The sequence below is a fragment of the Chiloscyllium plagiosum genome, unplaced genomic scaffold (genome assembly GCF_037043375.1).
Source record: "Chiloscyllium plagiosum isolate Xiang-an unplaced genomic scaffold, Cpla_swu_hap1 HiC_scaffold_28, whole genome shotgun sequence".
NCBI lineage: Eukaryota > Metazoa > Chordata > Chondrichthyes > Orectolobiformes > Hemiscylliidae > Chiloscyllium > Chiloscyllium plagiosum.
In genome coordinates, this window is record NW_028270166.1 from 13,561,309 (window position 1) to 13,583,549 (window position 22,241).

Here is a 22,241-nt window from a genome sequence, read left to right on the forward strand (position 1 = left end):
CAATGCCTCATGGATGCCCAGTTTTGAGTTACTTGATCTGTTCAAAGTTTATCCCATTTAGTTTGGTGCTCAAGCAGGACCCCCTTCGCGGATACAGGTCCAGTGCTGTCTGGAATCGGCTGATTGGGCCATATTCAAACAGGCTGCGGGTACCTTGGGCGAGTACGCCACCACTGTCACAGACTTTATCAACAAGTGTGTGGAGGACTGCATACTGAGGAAGTCAATCCAGGTGAATCAGGACATATAGAACTTGCTAAAAACCAGGCGTGAGACCTTCAGATCAGGAGACCCACTCATATATAAGGAATCCCAGTGTGACCTTCACAGAGCCATTAAGACAGCCTAGGACCAATACCGATCCAAACTAGAGACCCAGACAGACACACGGCGACGATGGCAAGGACTGAATGACATCACAGGTTCTAAAAAGAGACAGTGCAAGGTAGCAGATGATGACACATCCCTCCCGGATCATCTCAACGCCTTCTATGCTCGCTTTGAGTAGAATTTCGGCGGAGAGGTAACACTTATTCTGACAAGTCCTGACAAACCTATCCCAACAGTCACTGCATCAGCGGTCAGATCAGTTTTCCTTTGTGTGAATCCAAGGAAAGCAATAGGACCAGACGGAGTACGAGGCCGTGCAGATCAACATGCAGAGGCCTTCTCGGACATCTCCAATCTCTTCCTGCAGCAGGCCTCTGTCCCTGCCTGTTTTGCAATGGCCAACGTCATCCCTGTGCCTCCCCACTACTCTTGACCCACTCCAATTTACAGATCGGACCAACAGATCCACGTCAGGTGCTGTATCACTTGCCCTCCACTCCTCCCGAGAATATCTTGACACTAAGAACAGCTATGTAAGAATCCTACTCATTGACTACAGTTCAGCCTTCAACACTATTATCCCCTTGAGACTGATTACTAAACTTAGTGATGTCAGACTAAACCCCACTTCATGCACCTGGATCCTCAGTTTCCTGACCCATAGACCACAATCAGTGAAGAATGGGGACAATATTTCATCCTTACTAACACTCAACACTGGAGCCCCCCAGGGTTACGTACTCAGCCCCCCTACTGTACTCACTGTATACCCATGACTGCGTTGCCAAATACCAGACTAATGCCATTTACAAGTTCGCTGATGACAGCACCATAGTCGGTTGAATCTCAGATAGCGATGAAACAGACTACAGACGGGAGGTGGAAGACCTGGAAAATGGTGCACTGAGAACAACCTAGCTTTCATTGCCAGCAAAACCAAGGAACTCATTATTGACTTTCGGCAGGATGTTACTCATGCCCCCCCTACACATTAAGAGTACAGAGGTGCAATGAGTGGAGAGTGTCCAACTCTTGGGAGTGGTCATCAGCCACAAGCTTTCTTGGACTCTCCATGTGGACGCACTGGTTATAAAGGCCCAACAACATCTCTCTCCCTCAGGCAGCTGAGGAAATTTGGCATGATGGTGAATACCTTTGCCAACTTTTAGATGTGCGCCATCGAGAGCATTCTGTTTGGATGTATCACTACCTGATATAGCATTCAAGATCGGAGATTTTACAGAGAGGGGTGAACTTGGCCCGGACAATCACAAAGGTCAATCTCCCATCGATAGAATCCATCTATCAGGCCCGCTGTCAAGGAAAAGCTGCCAGCATTCTTAAAGATCCACCCACCCTGGCAATACATTTCTACAACCTCTACCATTGGGGAGAAAGTACAGAAGCCTGAACACACACACACCAGCGGTTTTGCAACAGTTTTACCTTACTGTTGTTAGAATACTGAATGGACTCACAAACTCTTAACATTTTGTGTTTTTGTTGATCTATTATTTACTATCTATGCTACTTAACTCTGTGATCTGCCTGTATTGCTCACAAGACAAAGCTCTTCACTGTGCCTTGGTACACGTGACAATAAATTCAGTTCAATTCAATCAAGTTCAATTCAATTCGATAGTGCCACACAACACGATAGAGGTTATTCTCAATGTAAAGGTCGGAATTTATCTCCACAAGGACTGTGCAATTGTTGCTCTTTCTGACACTCTCATGGATAGATGCATCTGCAGCAGGCAGATTGGCAAGGATGAGGTCAAGTATGTTCATCCTCTTGTTGGTTTCCTCAGCATCTACTGCAGATCCAGTCTACAAGCTATGTCCTTCAGCACCCGACCAGATCGATCAATAGTACTCCCCCACCCACAGTACACTTTGCCAACCTCAGTGCTTCCTTCAAGTGTTGTTCAACATGGAGTTGTACAGATTCATCAGTTGAGGGAGGACAGTACATGGTGATCACCAACAGATTTCCTTGACCATGTTTAACTCGAAGTCAGCAGACTTAATGGGGGTCCAAAGTTGAAGAAACCCCGGGCAACTCCATAATGACTATATACCACTTTGCCTCCATCTCTACAGGATCTGTCCTGCCAGTGGGATATATCTAGGGATGGTGACATCTGGGATGTTGTCAAGTATGATTCCATGAGAATGACTGTGTCAGACTGTTGACTAGTCTGTGAGACAGTGTCCCAGTTTTGACACTAGCCTCCAGATGTTAGTAAGAGGACTTTGCAGGGTCGACACGGCTGTCTCTGCTGTTGTCTTTTATGGCACCTAGGTGGATGCTGGGTGGTCCAGTTTCATTTCTTTGTTGAGTTTTCGTAGCAATTAATACAACTGCGTGGAGAAAGTGAGGTCTGCAGATGCTGGAGATCAGAGCTGGAAATGTGTTGCTGGAAAAGCGCAGCAGGTCAGGCAGCATCCAGGGAACAGGAGAATCGACGTTTCGGGCATAAGACCTTCTTCAGGAATGGCGTGGCCCATTTCAGAGGGCAGTTGAGAATAAACCACATTGGTGTGGATCTGGAGTCACATGTAGGCCAGACCAGGTGAGGATTTTCAGATTTCCATCCCGGAAGCACAGTAAGTGAGCCAGGTAGGTTCTTGCAACAATTGACAATGGTTTCATGGCTGGTAGTAGATTCTTAATTGCAGATATTTTTTAATGAATTGAAATTCCATCATTTGCCATGGAAGGATTCAAACCCAGGTCCCCATAACAACACTTGGGTCTCTGGATTAACAGTCCATGAATAATACCACTAGGACATTGCCTCCCTGCCTACTAATAGTTGAATGTTTTGAATTGGTTCTTCATACAATGATGTTTTGATTAGATGGTATTTTTCCTGCAGACTGTGCCCACCTTTGTAACTTGGAGAAAAATGAACATCTATTTTGACAGTGACTCAAATGAGTCAAAAAATGTCCATTTCTGTCAGTTAAAGCTCTGCTAGAATCAGTTGAGATGAAATCTGATGTAAGGTCAAGAATTGGCCTTAAGGGTGTTTGTGGGTTTATCGTTGGTGTTTTAAATTGGTGCACCACTGTATGTTCACTTTTACAAACTGATTGCATTTGACAGGGCATTAGCTACAGGCACTATATAACCTTATAGAGATTGGCAAATGCTGATTCCCCCAACAGAGGAGCTTTTAGGCACAAAGTGAAAATTTAATCCAAGTGTATAATTTTTACTTACACTTAGACTGTTAAATTTAAATTAAATTCATTGGTCAAGTCCATTCTAAATGTTTGGATCTTGGTTTTTTGACTCATGAACATGACTGATGGGGTCTAGGGAGACGTCAAATTATTCAACTGAAAATATTCTAATTAACTCATGACATTCTCTATCTCCATCTCCACCTCTAACATGTTCAAATATTCTTGAACCATAATGCCAACAATAGGCAACTACAATAGGCAAGATAAAAACAATTCAAGATGGCATGTCATTGCTTGTTCTTTAAGGTGTTCGCTTGAGTTACTATATCAATGCAGTAAGCTTGAGTAACTCAGTGGCATATATTAGATGCATTATTATTGCAGAGTGGGATCAAGTAAGAGGTAAGAGGAATTTTGAAGGGAAATTAGTGGAATCGTCAAATGTCTGCAAATGTTGGAAAAGCAGACACCTTCATATCATTTAAAATGTACATGGCTACAGACCAAGCCTACGAACTGGAAATTGGGATTAGGTTGGATACAACACAGATAGGATGGGCTGAATGGTCTCCTGTGCAATACATTTCTATGATTCAATGCTATAATGGCAGCTTTGGTCTCAAGAATCAAACCATGATATAGTCTAAGACAATATCTTGTTGAGAATAATCAGTTAGATTGCACAAATACAAGGGGCTTCATACAGTTTCGACTGGTGTGGTCCATTAAGTGAGCACCTTCCAAATGTTGACATAAGCTGTGCCAGGTTGCTTAATCATTCGTCAGCTTTCAATGTCTCAGTAATAATGAAAAGAAACTAATGTTATTAAACTTCTTGCCCATAATAACTTATTTTATTATCAGTAGTTTAGGTAGTTTTGGGTAATTAGGTAATACTTAGGTAATTTTGTACCTGCTTTGTGAATCAGACATTACAATTACTTTGATTGTCACATAACACAACTGCACTTGTCGTTCACTCACACCATCCCAAAAATGACAATGAGACAAAGACTAGTTATTGATAATCGGGGTATTAAAGGTTAATTTTAACCAGACCACATGCTAGTCCCTTGTTCTTCAAGTCGGACTAAGGGATTTGTAACATCTCTTGCACTATTGGAAAATGTGAAAAAGGATCTATCTGGAACTTTAATAACACAATGCTTCCTGGGACGTAAAACCAGATATTGTTAATTTCTTTTGTAACAGAGTGACAATTATAACTATTGAACCCAGTGGTTCAGTGACATTGTTACTGACTGAAGTGGATAAATCAGTAATGTCACATTTGTAAATCCCAGCATGTCAGGAAGCCAACAAGAGGAAAAACCCTGCTGGATCTTATCCTTACCAGTCAACTGATTTCAGTTGTTTGTCTACAACAATATTGCTAAGAGAGACCACCTCACAGTGCTTGTGATATTCATTGCTTGGGAGTCCAGCACGTCAGTGCAAGTCGGAACCATTTGCGATCTTTTTCAGCTAAAAAAATCAAATGGATGATCCAACTCCACCTCTTCCTAAGGCCCTGGCATCACAAATGGCAATCTTAAACCAGTTTGATTCACTCCACATGATATCAAGAAATTACTAAAAGCACTAAATACTGCACAAGTTGTGGGCCCTGACAACATCCCAACAATAATACTGAAGACTTGTGTTCCAGAACAAACTGAACCCTGAGCCAAACTGTTCTAATACAGCTACAACACCCGCATCAATCCAGTAATGTGAAAAATTAACAAAAAGCAGGACAAATCCAAATTGGCCAATTAACGCATCATCAGCTCCTCTTTATTATCCACACAATGATCAAAGGGATTATTCACAGTGCTATCAAGTGGCAATTGTGTGCTTACTGATGATCAGTTTCAGTTCCATTAGGGCCAGTCAGCTTCTGACCTTATTACACCCTTGGTCCAAAGATGGACAAAAGAGATGAACTCCAGAGGTGAAGTGCGAGTGACTGTTCTTGACATTGAGGCAGCATTTGACCGAGTGTGTCATTAAGGAGTCCTAGCAAAACTGGAGTCAATGGAAATCAGTGGAGATTGAGTCATACCATGCACGAAGAAAGATGATTGTTGTTGTTGGAAGCCAGTCATCTCAGTCCCAGGACATTGCTGCAGGAATTTGCCAGAGCAGTGGTTAGTGTCTCAGGACTAAGCACTTTCAGCTACTTCCCTTCCATCATTAGAGTCATAGAGATGTACAACATGGAAACAGAACCTTTGGTCCAACTCGTCAATGCTGACCCCAGATATCCTAAATTAATCTCGTCCCATTTGCCAGCATTTGAACCCTTCCTATTCATATACCCATCCAGATACCTTTTAAATGTTATAATTGTACCAGCCTTCACCACTTCCTCTGGCAGCTTATTCCATACACGCACCACCCTCTGTTAGATCTGGAAATATTTGCTGATGTTTGCACAATATTCAGCATAACTTACAAATGCTCAGATACTGAAGCAGTTTTTATGAGTTTACAACTTGATAGGTGACAGATTATTACACACGGTCCCAGCAATAACAATCTCCAATTAGATAAAATCTAATCATCTCCCCTAGATGTTTAATGGCAATATCACCTCTGAATCCCTTACTATCAACATAAAGGGCTTGGAATTCTGAGACAAGTCACTAACCTTCTGACTGCTCAAACTTCTCCACCTACAATGCAGAAGTCATGGGTGTGTTGGAATACACTGCACTTATAGAGTCACACAACACAGAAACAGGTCCTTTAGTCCAACTTGTCCATGCCGACCAGGTTTCCTAAACTGAACTAGTCCCATTTACCCTCATTTGGCCCATTCCCCTACCCATGTACTGGCCCCAATGTCTTTTAAACATGGTAGTTGTACCCACCTCTACCACTTCCTCAGGCAGCTCTTTCCACATATGCACTACCCTCTCTGTGAAATATTTGCCACTCAGATCCCATTTAAATCTTTCTTCTCTCACCTTAAATCTATGCCCTCCAGTTTTGAATGCCCCTACCCTGGGAAAAAGATATTGCTAGTCACCATATCTATGCCCCTCATGGTTTAATAAAACTCTATAAGGTCACCTCAGCCTCTATGCTCCCTGGAAAAAGGCCTATCCCGCCTCTCCTTATAGAGGTTTACAAAGTTATGAGGGGCATGGATAGGGTAAATAAACAAAGTCTTTCCCCTGGAGTCCAGAATTAGAGGGCATAGATTTAAGGTGAGAGAGGAAAGATATAAAAGAGACCTAAAGGGCAACTTTTTCACGCAGAGGGTGGTACGTGTATGAAATGAGCTGCCAGAGGAAGTGGTGGAGGCTGGTATAATTGCAACATTTAAAAGGCATCTGGATGGGTATATGAATAGGAAGGGTTTGGAGGGATATGGGCCGGGTGCTGGCATGTGGGACTAGATTGGGTTGGGATATCTGGTTGGCATGGACAGGTTGGACCGAAGGGACTGTCTCCATGCTGTACATCTCTATGACTCTATAAATCATACCTTCCAGTCTCGATAACATCCTTGTAAATTTTGTTTGCACACTTTCCAGTTTAATAACACTCTTCCTACAGCAGGGCAACCAGAAATGTACACAGCACTCCAAATTTGGTTTCACTTATGTAATGTGCAGCTGAAACGTTGTGGAGAAGATTTGTAGCTCAGGTTGTGGATCAGACTGCTGGTTTGCTCGCTGAACTGGTAGGTTTGTTCTCAGGTGTTTCATCACCATGCTAGTTAACATCATCGGTGAACCTCCAGTGAAGCACTGGTGTTCTGTCCCGCTTTCTATTTATGTGTCTTGGATTGTTGTGGTGGGTGATATCATTTCTGGTTTATTGCTCACTACAACAAACCAAGACACATAAATAGCAAGTGGGACAGAACACCAACGCTCCATCAGAGGCTCACTGATCATGTTACCTAGCATGGTGACAAAACATCTGAAAACAAACCTACCAGCTCAGCAAGCAAACCGATAACCTGGAACATCATGTCTCAACTCCTGTACTCCATGTTCTGCCTGATGAAGGCAAGCATGCCAACTGCCTTCTTCACCACCCTGTCTACCTGTGACACCACTTTCAATTAACTATGTGCTTTCACCTCTACATCTCTCTGTTCGACAACACTCCCCAGTGCCCTACCATCAATTAGGAAAGCCCTGCTCCACCCCTGGTTTGTCTTATCAAAATGCAATACTTCTCATTTATCTGAATTAAACTGCACCTGCCACTCCTCGGCCCACTGGCCCAGTTGATCAAGATCCCTTTGTACTCTGAGATAATCTTCTTCACTGTCCATGCACTACCAATTTTGTTGTCATCTGCAAACTTACTAACCATGCCTCCTATATTCTCATCCAAGTTGTTTATATAAATGCTTAGCTGAGTGCAACTGTAACACTCAAGAAGCTGAACACTGTTCAGGACAAAGCAGGCTTCTTGACCAGCATCTCTTCCACCATCAATACATAGCAATGTGTATCATCTACAAGATGCACTGCAGCAAGTCATGAAGGTTCATTCAACAGCACCTCCCTAACTTGCAACATCTTACCACCAAGAAGAACAGGGGCAGCATACACATGAGAACACCAACACTTGGGGCGGCACAGTGGCTCAATGGTTAGCACTGCTGCCTCACAGCACCAGAGACCCAGGTTCAATTCCCACCTTGGGCAACTGTCTGTATGGAGTTTGCACGTTCTCTCCGTGTCTGCATGGGTTTCCTCCAGGTGCTCTGGTTTCCTCCCACAGTCCAAAGATGTGCAGGTTAGGTGAATTGGCCATGCTAAATTGCCTATAGTGTTAGGTGCATTAGTCAGGGGTGAATGTAGTGGAATGGGTCTGGGTGGGTTGCTCTTCGGAGGGTCGGTGTGGACTTGTTGGGCCGAAGGACCTGTTTCCACATTGTAGGGAATCTAATAACAATCTAATCTAAACTTACAAATTCCCCTCTGAACAACACTTGGAACTATATACTTTGCTGGAATACCCTTCCTTATGGCACTGTGGCTTTACCTGCACCACATGAACTGCAGCAGTTCACCTTTTCAAGGGTAATTTCTGGTGGCTCTGCTGACCAGCAGTATTTATATCTCATGAAAGGAAATAAATAAGTTCCTGAATCCATAGAGCGTAGAAAGGTAATGACTAACACATCTTAGAAAGGACTTGTAGCTGATAATGAAAGCTTACTGACTGTAACATAGTCATTATATGAACTCCACTACCCTCTCAGCCATTGGTTGAAGTGGAACTGCGACACAGGAGTATTGAACTTATTGTCCCCGTTGTCATGGTGCATGACCAGGCCAACTATAAATGATGAAACATTTTTTGGACTAAAGAGAACAATCTGTCGACCTGTTTCGATAGATTGGGGAACTAAAGAAAAGCAGAAGGCATTGTGCAAAAGTTGTTGATAGTTTTGAGGCCTGCACATGGATTTCCAATTTGGTGGGGACATGGGAGCTATGGGTTTCGGGTGGGGCATGAGATGGCATAGGTTAGCATGGATGAGGCACTTGAATGAGAGAGAGATATGTGTTGGTGAGTTGTTTTTTATTTATTCTTTACTTTTTAATTTTAAACACAGTGCAGGAAACCTGAGGCAGATCTTCTGGTTCTACACTTGGTAGCCTTCTCAGTTCTCCTGGGCCACTGGTCCCCATTCCAGACTGAAGACTTGATGTCCAAGTAGCCATTTTTAAAGGGAAGATTTGCACAGCGATCGGGGACAGAAGTCCAGGCTCTGGGGTTGATCTTCAAATTGGGGTTGGGAACTTGTTGCCTGTATATACTTCTGAGTCCCAACCCTCTGCTGTGTCTGTTAATAACCTGACTGGACCAGAGGCTAGGCACTAGGCTCTGTGAAGGGACAGGAGATACCTATTTTGTCAAATGTTTCCTGACACAGTATGTCGAAGGGCCGACAAGAGGGGAGGCCACACTGGATCTGGTGCTTGATAATGAACCAAGCCAGGTGTTTGATTTAGTTGTAGGTGAGCACTTTGGAGAGAGTGACCATAATTCAGTTGCGTTTAGTTTAGCAATGGAAAGGGATAAGTACATGCCACAGGTCAAGAGTTATCGATGGGGCAAAGGCAATTATAATGTGATTAGGCAAGAATTAGGATGCATAGAATGGGGTAGCAAAATGCAGGGGATGCAGACAATGGAAATGTGGAGCTGGTTTAAGGAACAGATATTGCGTGTCCTTGATAGGTATGTCCCTGTCAGGCAGGGAGGAAGTGATAAGGTAAGGGAACCGTGGTTTACTACAGAAATTGCATCTCTTGTTACAAAGAAGAAGGAGGCTTGTGTTGATGAGGCAAGATGGTTCAGATGAGGCGATGGAGAGTTACAGATCAGCTAGGAAGGATTTAAAGAGAGAGTTAAGAAGAACAAAGAGAGGACACGAGCAATCTTTAGCAAATACAATAAATGAGAACCCTAAAGCTTTCTATAGGTATGTGAGGAATAAAAGGATGATTACGGTAGGATTAGGGCCAATCAAAGACAGAAGTGGAAAGTTGAGTGTGGACCTGTGGAGATCGGAGAGGTGCTAAACGAATATTTCTCATTAGTTTTCACTCAGGAAAATGAGAATATTGTTGAGGAGAAGAATGAGGTATGAGATATTAGACTAGAAAGAATCGAAGTTAGTTATGCACAGGTGTTATCAATTCTAGAAGGAGTGAAAGTAGACAAGTCCCCTGGGCTGGATGGGATTTATCTGAGGTTTCTCTGGGAAGCTAGGGAAGAGATAGCAGAGCCTTTGTCTTTGATATTTGAGTCATCATTGTCTACTGGTTTGGTACCAGAGGACTGGAGGATTGCAAATGTGCCCTTGTTCAAGAAGGGCAGTAGAGATAACTCAAGTAATTATAGACCAGTGAGCCTTACTTCTGATGTAGGAAAGGTTTTGGAAAGGATTATAAGAGATAAGATTTAAAATCATCTAGCAAAGATCAATTTGATTTCAGATAGTCAACATGGTTTCATCAAGGGCAGGTTGTGTCTCACAAACCTCATTGAGTTTTTTGAGAAGGTGACCAAGCATGTAGATGAGGGTAGGGCAGTTGATGTGGTATACATGGACTTAAATAAAGCCTTTGATAAGGTTCCACATGGTAGGCTGTTAGAGAAAATGCAGAGGCATGGAATTGAGGGTGATTTAGCAGTTTGAATTAGAAACTGGCTTTCTGAAAGAAGGCAGCGAGTGGTGGTTGATGGAAGATACTCAGCCTGGAGTCCGGTTACTAGTGGTGTGCCACAAGGGTCTGTTTTGGGACAACTGCTGTTTGACATTTTTATAATGACTCAGAAGCAGGCATAGGTGGATGGATTAGTAAATTTGCAGATAACACTAAGGTCAGTGGAGTTGTGAACAATGTGAAAGAATGTTACAGATTGCAGGGGGACTTGGATAAACTGCAGAATTGGCTGAGAGGTGGCAAATGGAGTTCAATGCAACTAAATGTGAGGTGATACACTTTGGGAAGAATAACAGAAAGGCAGAGTACTGGGTCAATGGAAAGATTCTTGGTAGTGTGGGTGTGCAGAGGGATCTTGGAGTCCATGTACATAGATCCCTGAAAGTTGCCACCCAAGTGGATAGTGCTGTGAAGAAGGCATACGGTGTGTTAGGTTTCATTGGTAGACGGATTGAGTTCCAGAGCCGCAATGTCATGCTGCAACAATAAAAAACGCTGGTGCGGCCACACTTGGAATATTGTGTACAGTTCTGGTCGCCATATTTCAGGAAGGATGTGGAAGCATTAGAAAAGGTGCAGAGGAGATTTACCAGGATGTTGCCAGGTCTGGAGGGAAGGTCTTATGAGGAAAGGCTGAGAGACTTGAACCTGTTCTCATTGGCAAGAAGAAAGCTAAGAGGGGATTTGATAGAGACATACAAGATGCTCAGAAGATTAGATAGGGTAGACAGTGAAAGTCTTTTTCCTAGGATGATGACGTCAGCATGTACGAGAGGGCATAACTATGAATTGAGGGGTGATAGATTTAAGACAGATGTCAGAGGCAGGTTCTTTATGCAGAGAGTGGTAAGGGCGTGGAATATCCAACTTGTTAATGTAGTCAACTCAGCCACATTAGGGAGAGTTAAACAATCCTTAGAGAAGTACATGGATGATTTTGGGATAGTGTAGGGGGACAAGCTGAGAATAGTTCACAGGTCGGCGCAACATCAAGGGCCGAAGGGCCTGTTCTGCGCTGTATTGTTCTATGTTCTATGTTCTACATTCTACCTATTGAAGCAGGAAGCACTACCCTCCACATGAGAAAATGCAGGAGTTCAGAGGGCCAGAACCCTCTGAACTCAGAGAACTAGCTAACCTTTCTGCCAAACATCATTGCACCCCATCTCACAGTGAAATTCTGGGTATTAAAATATTCCTGGTTCCTTTTGCAGCTCCCCACATTGAACATGTCCACTGATATGCACTGGGCTGTTCGATGTTGCAGCTTCTAACTGTAGAATCATCTGATGGTCCTCCCTGGCAAGCACCCTGAGGAGTTTAATGGGATGTTAATTGGAGATGAGCTGTTTCCCCCAACTTCCCCACCTTCATTTGCCCTCTGAAAATTCTGACAGTATTGGGACCCAGGGATACCCACTGGGAATGCAGTTTTCCAAGTGAGCTCATGTCCCTGCCCATCCCACCTTCCATCAAATACTCAACCTTTGGATTCTGCCTTCTTTATTGCCTGTAGGTCTGGTTTATAGCTCTCAACTGAATGAACTATTATACAGTGCTCAAATGAAAAGTAAGATTGAACATTCAAGGAATTAAAGAAGAGCGGATGCTGGAGATCTGAAACAAGCAAAAGCAAACTTTTTTGCAGAACCTCAGCAGGTCTGGCAGCATCTGTGGAGAGAAAACAGAGTTAACATTTGGGGTCCAGTGACCATTCTTCAGGACTGGAACTTAAGAACTTCAGTTCTGAAGAAGGGTCCCTGGACTCTAAACATTAACTCTGTTTTCTCTCCATAGATACTGCCAGATCTGCTGAGTTTATCATTGATCTTGCCTGAGTTTGATAAAGTCAATGTCTAACTGATGTAACTAAGATATCTAAAGAAACCACAGCACCAACTGAGATTGTGAGTATAGCAGACAGCTGGAGACTCACTCGATGTAGAAGTTTTAGTGAGGTTTACCAAGCAATGATGGAAATTCAGGCCGGTGCTAAGATTAAAATGAATCTGAACTGAACATATACAATGCAATCACAAAAGAATTATATTAAAACAATGAAGAGGTTTTTCACCAAGTGCTAAGTAATAATTCATTTTATAGAAATTCTTTACCTAATCATAGGAAAGTTCCATTTGAAATATCGCAGATCTGAAACTGTTGCTAACTCACAGCAGCAACCTTTGTGTCTGCTAACATAAAACTAAACAAGGTCTCAAATCTGTACTCTTGGTGTTGAGCAATGTTCACAGCATTGGTCAGTTGGGAAATCATAGACAACCAATGCGAGAGGCAAATGGCCTTCTTCTGTGCCGCAACACTTTTGTGAAATGGATGGATGCTCAGAGGAAAAGAAAACAATAAAATGAACAGTAATACTTGAAAATGAATATACTGTTTGTATTGGAGCTCCAATCTGAGTTACACAAGACAAGCCAGACCAGTATGTTTCAGTTGCCAGTCTTACTGGTTGTTTCCTTCTGGTGATTAGTTGCTGTGGGTCTACAATGTCACACAGGAGCTGTTGCCCACAGAAAAGTCCACTTTTAGCAAATAGTCAGCTTTCATCCTGCTCAGGAAAATGGTAGTTGACTCTTCAGCCTTAGTTTATTATTAAAAGTGCAAACATTGCTGCCCAAAACTGGTATAATTAATTTACATTGTTGAGAGCAACTTCAAATAACCAGTTAAAAATCCTGAACTCAATTTGTATCAGTTTGGAAAGATAAAGACACTTTTCAGGTAAGTCAATGGTATATTTCACAGAAATATCACTGGTCCCTAAATTCAGAGACCCAGGTAATGTTCTGGGGAATTTGTGTATGAATCCTACCATAGCAGAAGATGGAATTTGAAATTAAAAAAAAATCTGGAATTAGGAGTCTAATAATGACCATGAAACCATTGTCAATTGTTGGAAAAACCCATCTGGTTCACTGATGCCCTTTAGGGAAGGAAACTGCCATCCTTACCTCATCTGGCCTACACGTGACTCCAGGCCCACAGCAATGTGGTTGACTGTAACTGCCCTCTGGGCTATTAGGGATGGGCAATAAATGCTGGCCCAGCCAGTGATGCCTACATCCCACAAATGAATAAAAGAAACCGACAAGCATACAAATGTATTTAAGAAGTCTCCCAAAACTGAAAGTGATTTCTCCAGCAAAGTGCAGTAAGTTCATAGAATCCCTAGTGAGGGACTCTGTGTGAGTCGTGTGAGTGGGAATAGTTCCAAAGTACAAAGAAAACTAATCCTAATCACTTAAACAGTGATTTATTGGAGTGGTGGGGAAGTGATAGGGATTGGTAATACATTCCGTCTGGGAATACAAAGTTAAAAATTACACAACATCAGGTTATAGTTCAATCTGGTGTTGTGTGATTTTTAACTTTGCACACCCCAGTCCAACACCGGCACCTCCAAATCATTACTGGGAATAGTGATGGTATGAAAGGATCTTACCTGTACTGTCTTTTAAAATTCATACCTGGTATTTGAGTACTTTAAGACTTAGAATCCCTACAGTGTGGAAACAGGCCCTTCAGCTCAGCAAGTCCACACCGACCCTCCAAAGAGTAACCCACCCTGACAAATTCCCTTATTTCTCTACATTTACCCTGACTAATGCACTGAACATTACAGGCAATTTAGCATGGCCAATCCACCTAACCTGCACATCTTTGAATTGTGGGAGGAAACCAGAGCAAACCCATGCAGATACTGGGAGAATGTGCAAACTCCACACAGACAGTTGCCCAAGGCTGGAATCAAACCCAGGTCCTCGGTACTGTGAGGCTGCAGTGTTAACAACTGAGCCACCATGTCGCCTGATGTAGCGTCTCTATCCAGATCAGCATTTGTTGCTCATCCTTGATTGCCCTTCAGAAGATGGACCACCGCAGCCCAGGTGCATAAGTGCATGCCCACAATTCTGTTAAGAGTTGCAGGTTTTTAGACCTAACAAAAGTGAAGGAATAGCAACAGAGTTTTAATTCAAGATGGTGTGCAGCTCAGAGGGGAGCTTGTAGGTGTGGAGGTGATCACAAATGCTTCCCTCGTCCTTCTGGGAGAGCGGTGGAGCCCTGATGAGTTACAGCAGCAATTTCTATAGATGGTACACAGTGCTGTCACTGTGCATTGTAAATGTCTAAGGTGGCGGTTGGAGAATTGATCAAGTGGACTACTTTGACCCGGTTGGTGTTGCGCATCTTGAGTGTTATTGGAACTATAATTATCACGTCAAGTGGGAAGTATTCCAAAACACTCCTGACTTGAGCCTTGTAGATGGTAGATTGGGTTTGGGAAGTCAGGAAGGGAATGATGTACCACAGAATTCCTAGTCTCTGACCTCTTCTTGTAACCACAGTATTTATATGGTTTCACTGTTATCCATAATGTTATTTTGCAGCCAGCATTTCCCAATGCAGTTGAATGTTCAGAAGCAGAGATTACTGGATGACAATACATAATGAGTCTTAGCTCTGGCTATTGCATCTCTTTGCAGCTGATGTGCCAATTCTAACTGAAGCTAATAATGACTAACTCTCTGGTCTATGACCTTTGGTTCACTGAATAAACAAGCTCTTTGATTTATGCTTTTTTTTTCCCTGACAGATGCGAATGAACCGGATCCAACAAATTGAAAAGGAAATTCTTCAGTTCCAGCAGAAAGCGCATCAGAAAGAGACAGAGGTCAGATTCAAAGACATTGCTACAGTTTATATGGCTTATCACAAAGTAATATGTAGAAGCTAAAAATTGCACATAAATAACAAGATTTTTTAATTCAATTAAAACTCTACCTACCTCAGATACACAACCGGAATGTTTTATGTCCCACAGACCGAAACTGGAGATTGAATTTGAGAATTCAATTCACTGACCACATTGTTCATTAGACTATACTTTGTGAGAGTTGTAAAAGTACTTTCCCACCCTGTGGCATAATATTTTTAGCTCTGTTGTCATTTTTAGACGACTTACGCTGAAGGCTTTTATGAGATGGGAATCTGAAGGAACATTATATTTGTTCCCTGTAACCCGGGGATCCACCACATAATAGCTGAGTTTATGTTAGTGCTCTTAAATGTTTTTGTTGGGTTACAATTGTGTGCTCTGTTTTACATCTAGAACATAAATATTCCACATACACTTTTTGTCTATTGCTTTCCCAACATGTAGACTTTCTAATGTAAGTTTCTTGGTCATGTCTTTGATACCCTAAAATAATTTTTAAAAATCAAAATTGATGATTTTTGCACCGTTATTAAGGACAGCTAGACTAATAAATTTGGGACTTTTTAACAAACATACAGATCAACTAATCAGAGGAAATATTTTCTCCCAATGCAATCTATTGAAATTCTTCACTAAATCTCCATCTATGTTCTAGTGTCAGTAACAGATCGCTAAACCCAATAAGTGCAACAACAACTTAAATTTCTATAGTGGCTTTACCATGATTTAAAATGAAAAATTCCAGGTGCTTCATGGAGCCAGCACCAAATACAGTTTGACACTGAGCCACATAAGGAGGTAACAGGAGAGGTGACCTTAAGCCAGGTCGTTTTTGAAGAAAGTCCATAAAAGGAGGAGAGAAATTCACAGAAGCAAAGAAGGAATTCCAGAGCTTTTATATAATCATAGAATCCCGACTGTGTGAAACAGGCCATTTGGCACAACAAGTCCACACTGACCCTCCGAAGAGTAACCCACCCAGACTCCTTTGACTCATGCACCTAATCACAACATAAATGTACACACCACACATGCGCACACAACACACACATATTGAAAGGGACACACGCACACACACTAGCGTCCCTTCGGTGTCCTTAAGGAATATTGATTTAAACTGTGACTGCGGTTGATTTTTCTGACTGTCAGCAGTACAGCATGTTGGTCTTATCAAGAACTCAAAACGACATTGGTAACGCCTCTTCTGGGATACTGTGTCCAGTTCTGGTCACCCAGAAATAGGAAGGAAATTATTAAACTGGGGAGGGTTCAGAAAAGATTTACCAGGATGTTGCCAGGTACAGAAGGTTTGAGTTATAAAGAAAGGCTGGATAGGCTGTGAATTTGTTTTCACTGGAGAGTAGGAGGTTGAGAGGTGATCTGAGAAGTTTATAAAATAATGAGGGGTCCAGACAGAGTTAATGGGAAATTTCAAGATAAGGTGGCACATTTGTAAGCTGAGAGGAGAGTGATTTAAAAAAGATATAAGGGGCAAATATTTTACACAGAGGTTGATTCATCTGTGGAATGAACGTCCTGAGGACGTGGTGGATATGGGTACCATTACAGCTTTTAAAAGACATTTGGATAGCAAAGATTTAGAGGTATATGATGTGGAAGTGCCAGTGTTGGACAGGGGTGGACAACGTCAGAAGTCACACACCACCAGGTTATAGCCCAACAGGTCTATTTGAAATCTCAAGCTTTTGGAGCACTGCACCTTCGTCAGGTGAAGTCAACTTGCTGAAGTAAACCTGTTGGACTATAACCTGGAGTTATGTGACTTCCGACTTTGGAGGGATGTGGGCCAGGAACAGGTAGGGACTAGTTTATTTGGGATTATGTTCAGCATGGATTGACGGATCTATTTCTGTACTGTATGAGTCTATGTCTCTTTTTATTCAATCTTGTCACTGACTTTTCTCCTTGAGAGAAACAGTGAGAGAGAGCCTTCTTCATCATGTTTCAATTGGCAATCAATTTCAATCTCCTTTATCTATTTCCAAAAAAAAATCCTTGAGTTGCAACCCGTTGTGTATTCTATCTGTAGTCTCCCTTTCATGTCCAACATGTGAAAATTCTCATGAAGTTGCAATCAGTTAGGTGATTAGGACCTTTCCACACCTCTCAGGGAGGGTTTGACTGGTTTTATTGGCATGGGGAAAGATATTAATTTCACCCCAAAGTTAAAAATCACACAACACCAGATTATAGTCCAACAGATTTATTTGGAAGCACTAGCTTTCGGAGCGCTGCTCCTTCGTCAGGTGGTTGTGGAGTATAAGATCGTAAGACACAGAATTTATAGCAAAAGTTTACAGTGTGATGTAACTGAAATTATGTATTGAAAAAGACCTGGATTGTTTGTTAAGTCTCTCATCTTTTAGAATGAACATGTTGGTTTCAGTTCTTTCCCATGTAAATCGCAGAACATTTAAAAGTTACATTCTCAATTGACCTTCAACAGTTGGTATCATGTCGGCCCAGATAATGCTTTGAAGGTGTGAGATGCCCTGGGTGAGACTGTCTGTGCCAATTTCACCTCAGGCTGATTTATGTCTAGTTCATGGTGGTCTCATGAAATGTGGTCAACCTGTGCATCATTCTATATCAGAGTTCTTGTCCCTTTTTCAAATAACTTCAGTCCATGAAAGTCCGTGCTATTAAATCAGGTGACAGAATTGAAAATTAACGGTCCAAACTTTATATCACAATGACCAAGGTGGAAAGGTGGAAAGAGATAGGGAGGAAATTCTAGAGATCAGGGTTTCGGGAATTGAAGGCACGATGGACAGTGGATGAGATTAAGAAAATCAGAATTATACAAGCCGGATCTCACACCATCATTTTGATTATGGAATGGTGTGGGAAAATTAAATGTGAGAAGCATGTGAAAAATTCTGGGATAAAATGAAACAGAAACTATTTCTGAGTCATGAAATTATGAATGAGAGTGATTTGTTTGTGCTTTCAAAGAAGCGCTATCGCAACTTGACGATCTTTACAGCTGACAAGTTACTTGGAGCAGCTGTTGAAATCTCATTTCATCACTACATAAATAATATTTTCTGATTTTAGTGTCAGTAATAAAAATTATTTTGACACAAAACAGCACAAAATACCAAGTCAAATACAACTAGGGAAATGCAATCTTTCAAAGAAATAACATTACTGGTTTCGAAGGTAAACACAGGTATGATTTCATACATGACATCTGTACTAAGTCACAAGTCGCATGACACCAAGTTATAGTCCTGCATAGAACATTGAAAAGTACAGCACAGAACAGGCCCTCCGGCCCACTATATTGTGCCGAGGATTATTCCTAATCTAAAATAAAATAACCTAACCTATGCACCCCTCAATTCACGGCTGTCCATGTGCATGTCCAGCAGTCGCTTAAATGTCCCTAATGACTTTGTTTCCACCACCACCGCTGGCAACGCATTCCATGCATTCACAACTCTCTGTGTAAAGAACCTACCTCTGACGTCTCCTCTATACCTTACTCCTAACACTTAAAACTATGACCCTTCGTGCCAGTCCATCTGCCCTAGGGAAATGTCTCTGACTATCAACTCTATCAATGCCTCTCATTACCTTGTATACCTCGATCAGGTCACCTCTCTTTCTCCTTCTCTCGAGAGGGAAAAGTCTGATCTCAGTCAACCTCTCTTCGTAAGACAAGCCCTCCAGTTCAGGCAGCATCCTGGTAAACCTTCTTTGCACCCTCTCCAAAGCCTCCATATCTTTCCAATAATAGGATGACCAGAACTGGATACAATATTCTGAGTGTGGTCTCACCAGGGTTTTGTAGAGCTGCAGCAAAACTTCATGGCTCTTAAACCCGATCCCCCTGTTAATGAAAGCCAAAACACCAAATGCTTTCTTAACAACCCTATTCACTTGGGTGGCGACTTTGAGCGATCTATGCACTTAAACAACAGGATCCCTCTGTTCCTCCACACTGCCAAGAATCCTGTCTTTAATCCTATATTCAGCATTCAATTTTGACCTTCCAAAATGCATCACTTCACATTTATCCAGATTGAACTCCATCAACCATTTTTCAGGCCAGCTCTGCACGTGTCTCTGCAGAGGTGCACATCTGTGGAAAGTGCACCCAACTCCAGCTCCTCGAAAACCAAGTTAGGGAACTGGAGCTGGAGCTGGATGAACTGTGGATCATTCGGGAGGCTGAGGGGGAAATTGAGAGGATGTACAGGGAGGTGGTGACTCCTCAGACACAGGATAAGAACAGCTGGGTTACAGTCATGGGAAAGAAAAGGAATCGACGGTCAGAGCAAGGATCCCTTGTGGCCGTTCCCCTCAGCAATAAGTATACCGTTTTGATATTGCTGGTGGGGATGGCCTACCAGGGGAAAGTCATAGCTGTCTGTTCTCTGACAATGAGCCTGGCACTGTGGCTCAGAATGGAAGGGGGGCAGAATACAAAAGCGCTAGTGGTACGGGACTCAATAGTTAGACGGATTGACAGGAGGTTTGTGGTCAGGAATGAGACTCCTCAATGGTATGTTGCCTCCCCAGTGTCAAGATCCAGGGTGTCGTCAATCGGTTTACAGGATTCTGAAGGGGAAGGATGAGCAGCCAGAAATCGAGGTCATATTAGCACCAATGATATAACCAGGAAAGGGATTGAAGATCTGAAAAGTGACTACAGACAGCTAGGTTGGAAGTTGAAGAGCAGAACAAATAGAGTAGTGATCTCAGGTTTGCTACCAGTGCCACGAAATAGTGAGGTGAGAAACAGTCAGTGAGTGCAGCTTAACATGTGGCTGCGAAGCTGGTGCAGGAGGAAGGGCTTCAGATACTTAGACCATTGGGATGCCTTCTTGGGAAGGTGGGACCTGTACATGGAGAATGGGTTGCACCTAAACTGGAGGGGCACAAATGCCCTGGGTGGGAGATTTGCTCATGTGGTTTGGGAGGATTTAAACTAGTGTGGCAAGGGGCTGGGAACCAGAGCTACACATCTGAGAGGGGGTTAGTTGTAGATGGGACAGTGACAGGATGTAGTGAATCTATTGGGAAGGTTTTTCATGTGATGAAACAAAGGGGTCGGTTAAAGTGTATCTGCTTTAACGCAAGGAGTGTCAGAAATTAGAGTGATAAACTTAGAGCATGGATTAGTACTTGGGACTGTGATGTTGTGGCCATAATGGAGACGTGGGTTTCACAGAGCAAGAATGGTTGCTAGATGTTCCAGGGTTTCGCACATTTATAAAGAACTGGAAGGGTGGCAAAAGAGGAGGGGGTGTAGCATTGCTAATCAGAGAGTGCATCACAGCTACAGAAATGAAGGTTGTCAAGGAAAGTTTGTCTACTGAATCAGTATGGGTGGAAGTTAGGAACAGCAAAGGAGTGGCCACCTTATTGGGGGTTTACTACAGACCCCCCCTAATAGCAGTAGGGAGATTGAAGAACTCATAGGCTGGCAGATTCTGGAAAAATGCAAATGTAGCAGGGTTGTTGTTATGGGTGACTTCAACTTTCCCAATATTGACTGGAACCTCCTTAGTACAGATGATTTGGATGGAGCCATCTTTGCTAGGTGTGTTCAGGTGTGTTTCCTTACTCAGTATGTAGATAGGCCGATGAGGGGAGAAACCATTTTGGATTTGGTGCTCGGTAATGAGCCAGGACAGGTGTCAGATCTCACGGTGGGAGAACACTTTGGTGACAGAGACCATAACTGCCTCACATTTACCATAGCCATGGAGAGGGAAAGGAGCAGTTACCATGCAAAAATATTTAATTGGGGAAAAGGAAATCATGACGCTATCAGACAGGAGTTGGGAAGTAGAGATTGGGAGCAATTGTTCCACAGAAAGGGCACAATATACATGTGGAGACTGTTTAAGGCACAGTTACTGTGAATGATACATAAATTTGTTCCTCTGAGCCAGGCAAGAAAGGGTAAGATTAAGGAGCCTTGGATGACAAGAACAGAGGAGCTTCTCTTCAAAAGGAAGAAGGCAGCTTACGTAAGGTGGAGGAAGCAAGGATCTAGCACAGCTTTAGAGGAATATAGGCTTACTAGAAAGGAGCTTAAAAATGGACTGAGGAGAGCCAGGAAAGGGCATGAAAAAGGCTTGGCAGGAAGGACTAGGGAAAGCCCAAAGGCATTTTACTCATATGTGCGGAATAAGAGAATGATCAGGGAGAAGATACAGCCGATCAGAGATAGCGTAAGAGATAGCGTAGGGAACTTGTGTGTGGAATCTGAGCAGATAGGGAAAGCCTAAATGAGGTTTTTTGCTTTGGTTTTCACTAAGGAAAGGGACCTTGTTATGAATGAGAACTTTGAGGAGCTGGGAAATAGGCTTCAACAGATCAAGATTGATGAATTGATGTGCTGGAAATTTTGGCAAACATTAAGATTGATAAGTCCCCAGGGTCAGACCAGTTTTATCCTAGGTTCCTCTGGGAAGTGAGAAAGGAGGTTGCTAAGCCACTAGCGAAGATCTTTGTTTCCTCATACTCCAGGGGCGTTGTACCGGAGGATTGGATGGAGGCAAATATTGTTCCTCTTTTCAAGAAGGGTAATAGGGAAATCCTTGGCAATTATAGACCAGTCAGTCTTGTGTCTGCTTCAGAAAGGTTTTGAGGGATAGGATTTATGACTATTTAGAAAAGCATAGCGTGATTAAAAGCAGTCAGCACGGCTTTGTGAGGGGCAGGTCATGCCTCACAAACCTTATTGAGTTCTTTGAGGAGGTGACAAGACAGGTCGAAGAAGGTCA

At 42.6% G+C, this 22,241-nt stretch overlaps 1 protein-coding gene across 1 annotated transcript in view; it reads left to right on the forward strand.

The window, feature by feature from the left end:
• apc2 (APC regulator of WNT signaling pathway 2) overlaps positions 1-22,241 on the forward strand; it is a 209,140-nt gene that overhangs the window by 121,890 nt on the left and 65,009 nt on the right. The window contains exon 7 of the mRNA XM_043721336.2: positions 15,355-15,432. Within this exon, the coding sequence (XP_043577271.2) occupies positions 15,355-15,432 (78 nt within the window). The remainder of the gene's footprint in view (positions 1-15,354; positions 15,433-22,241) is intronic.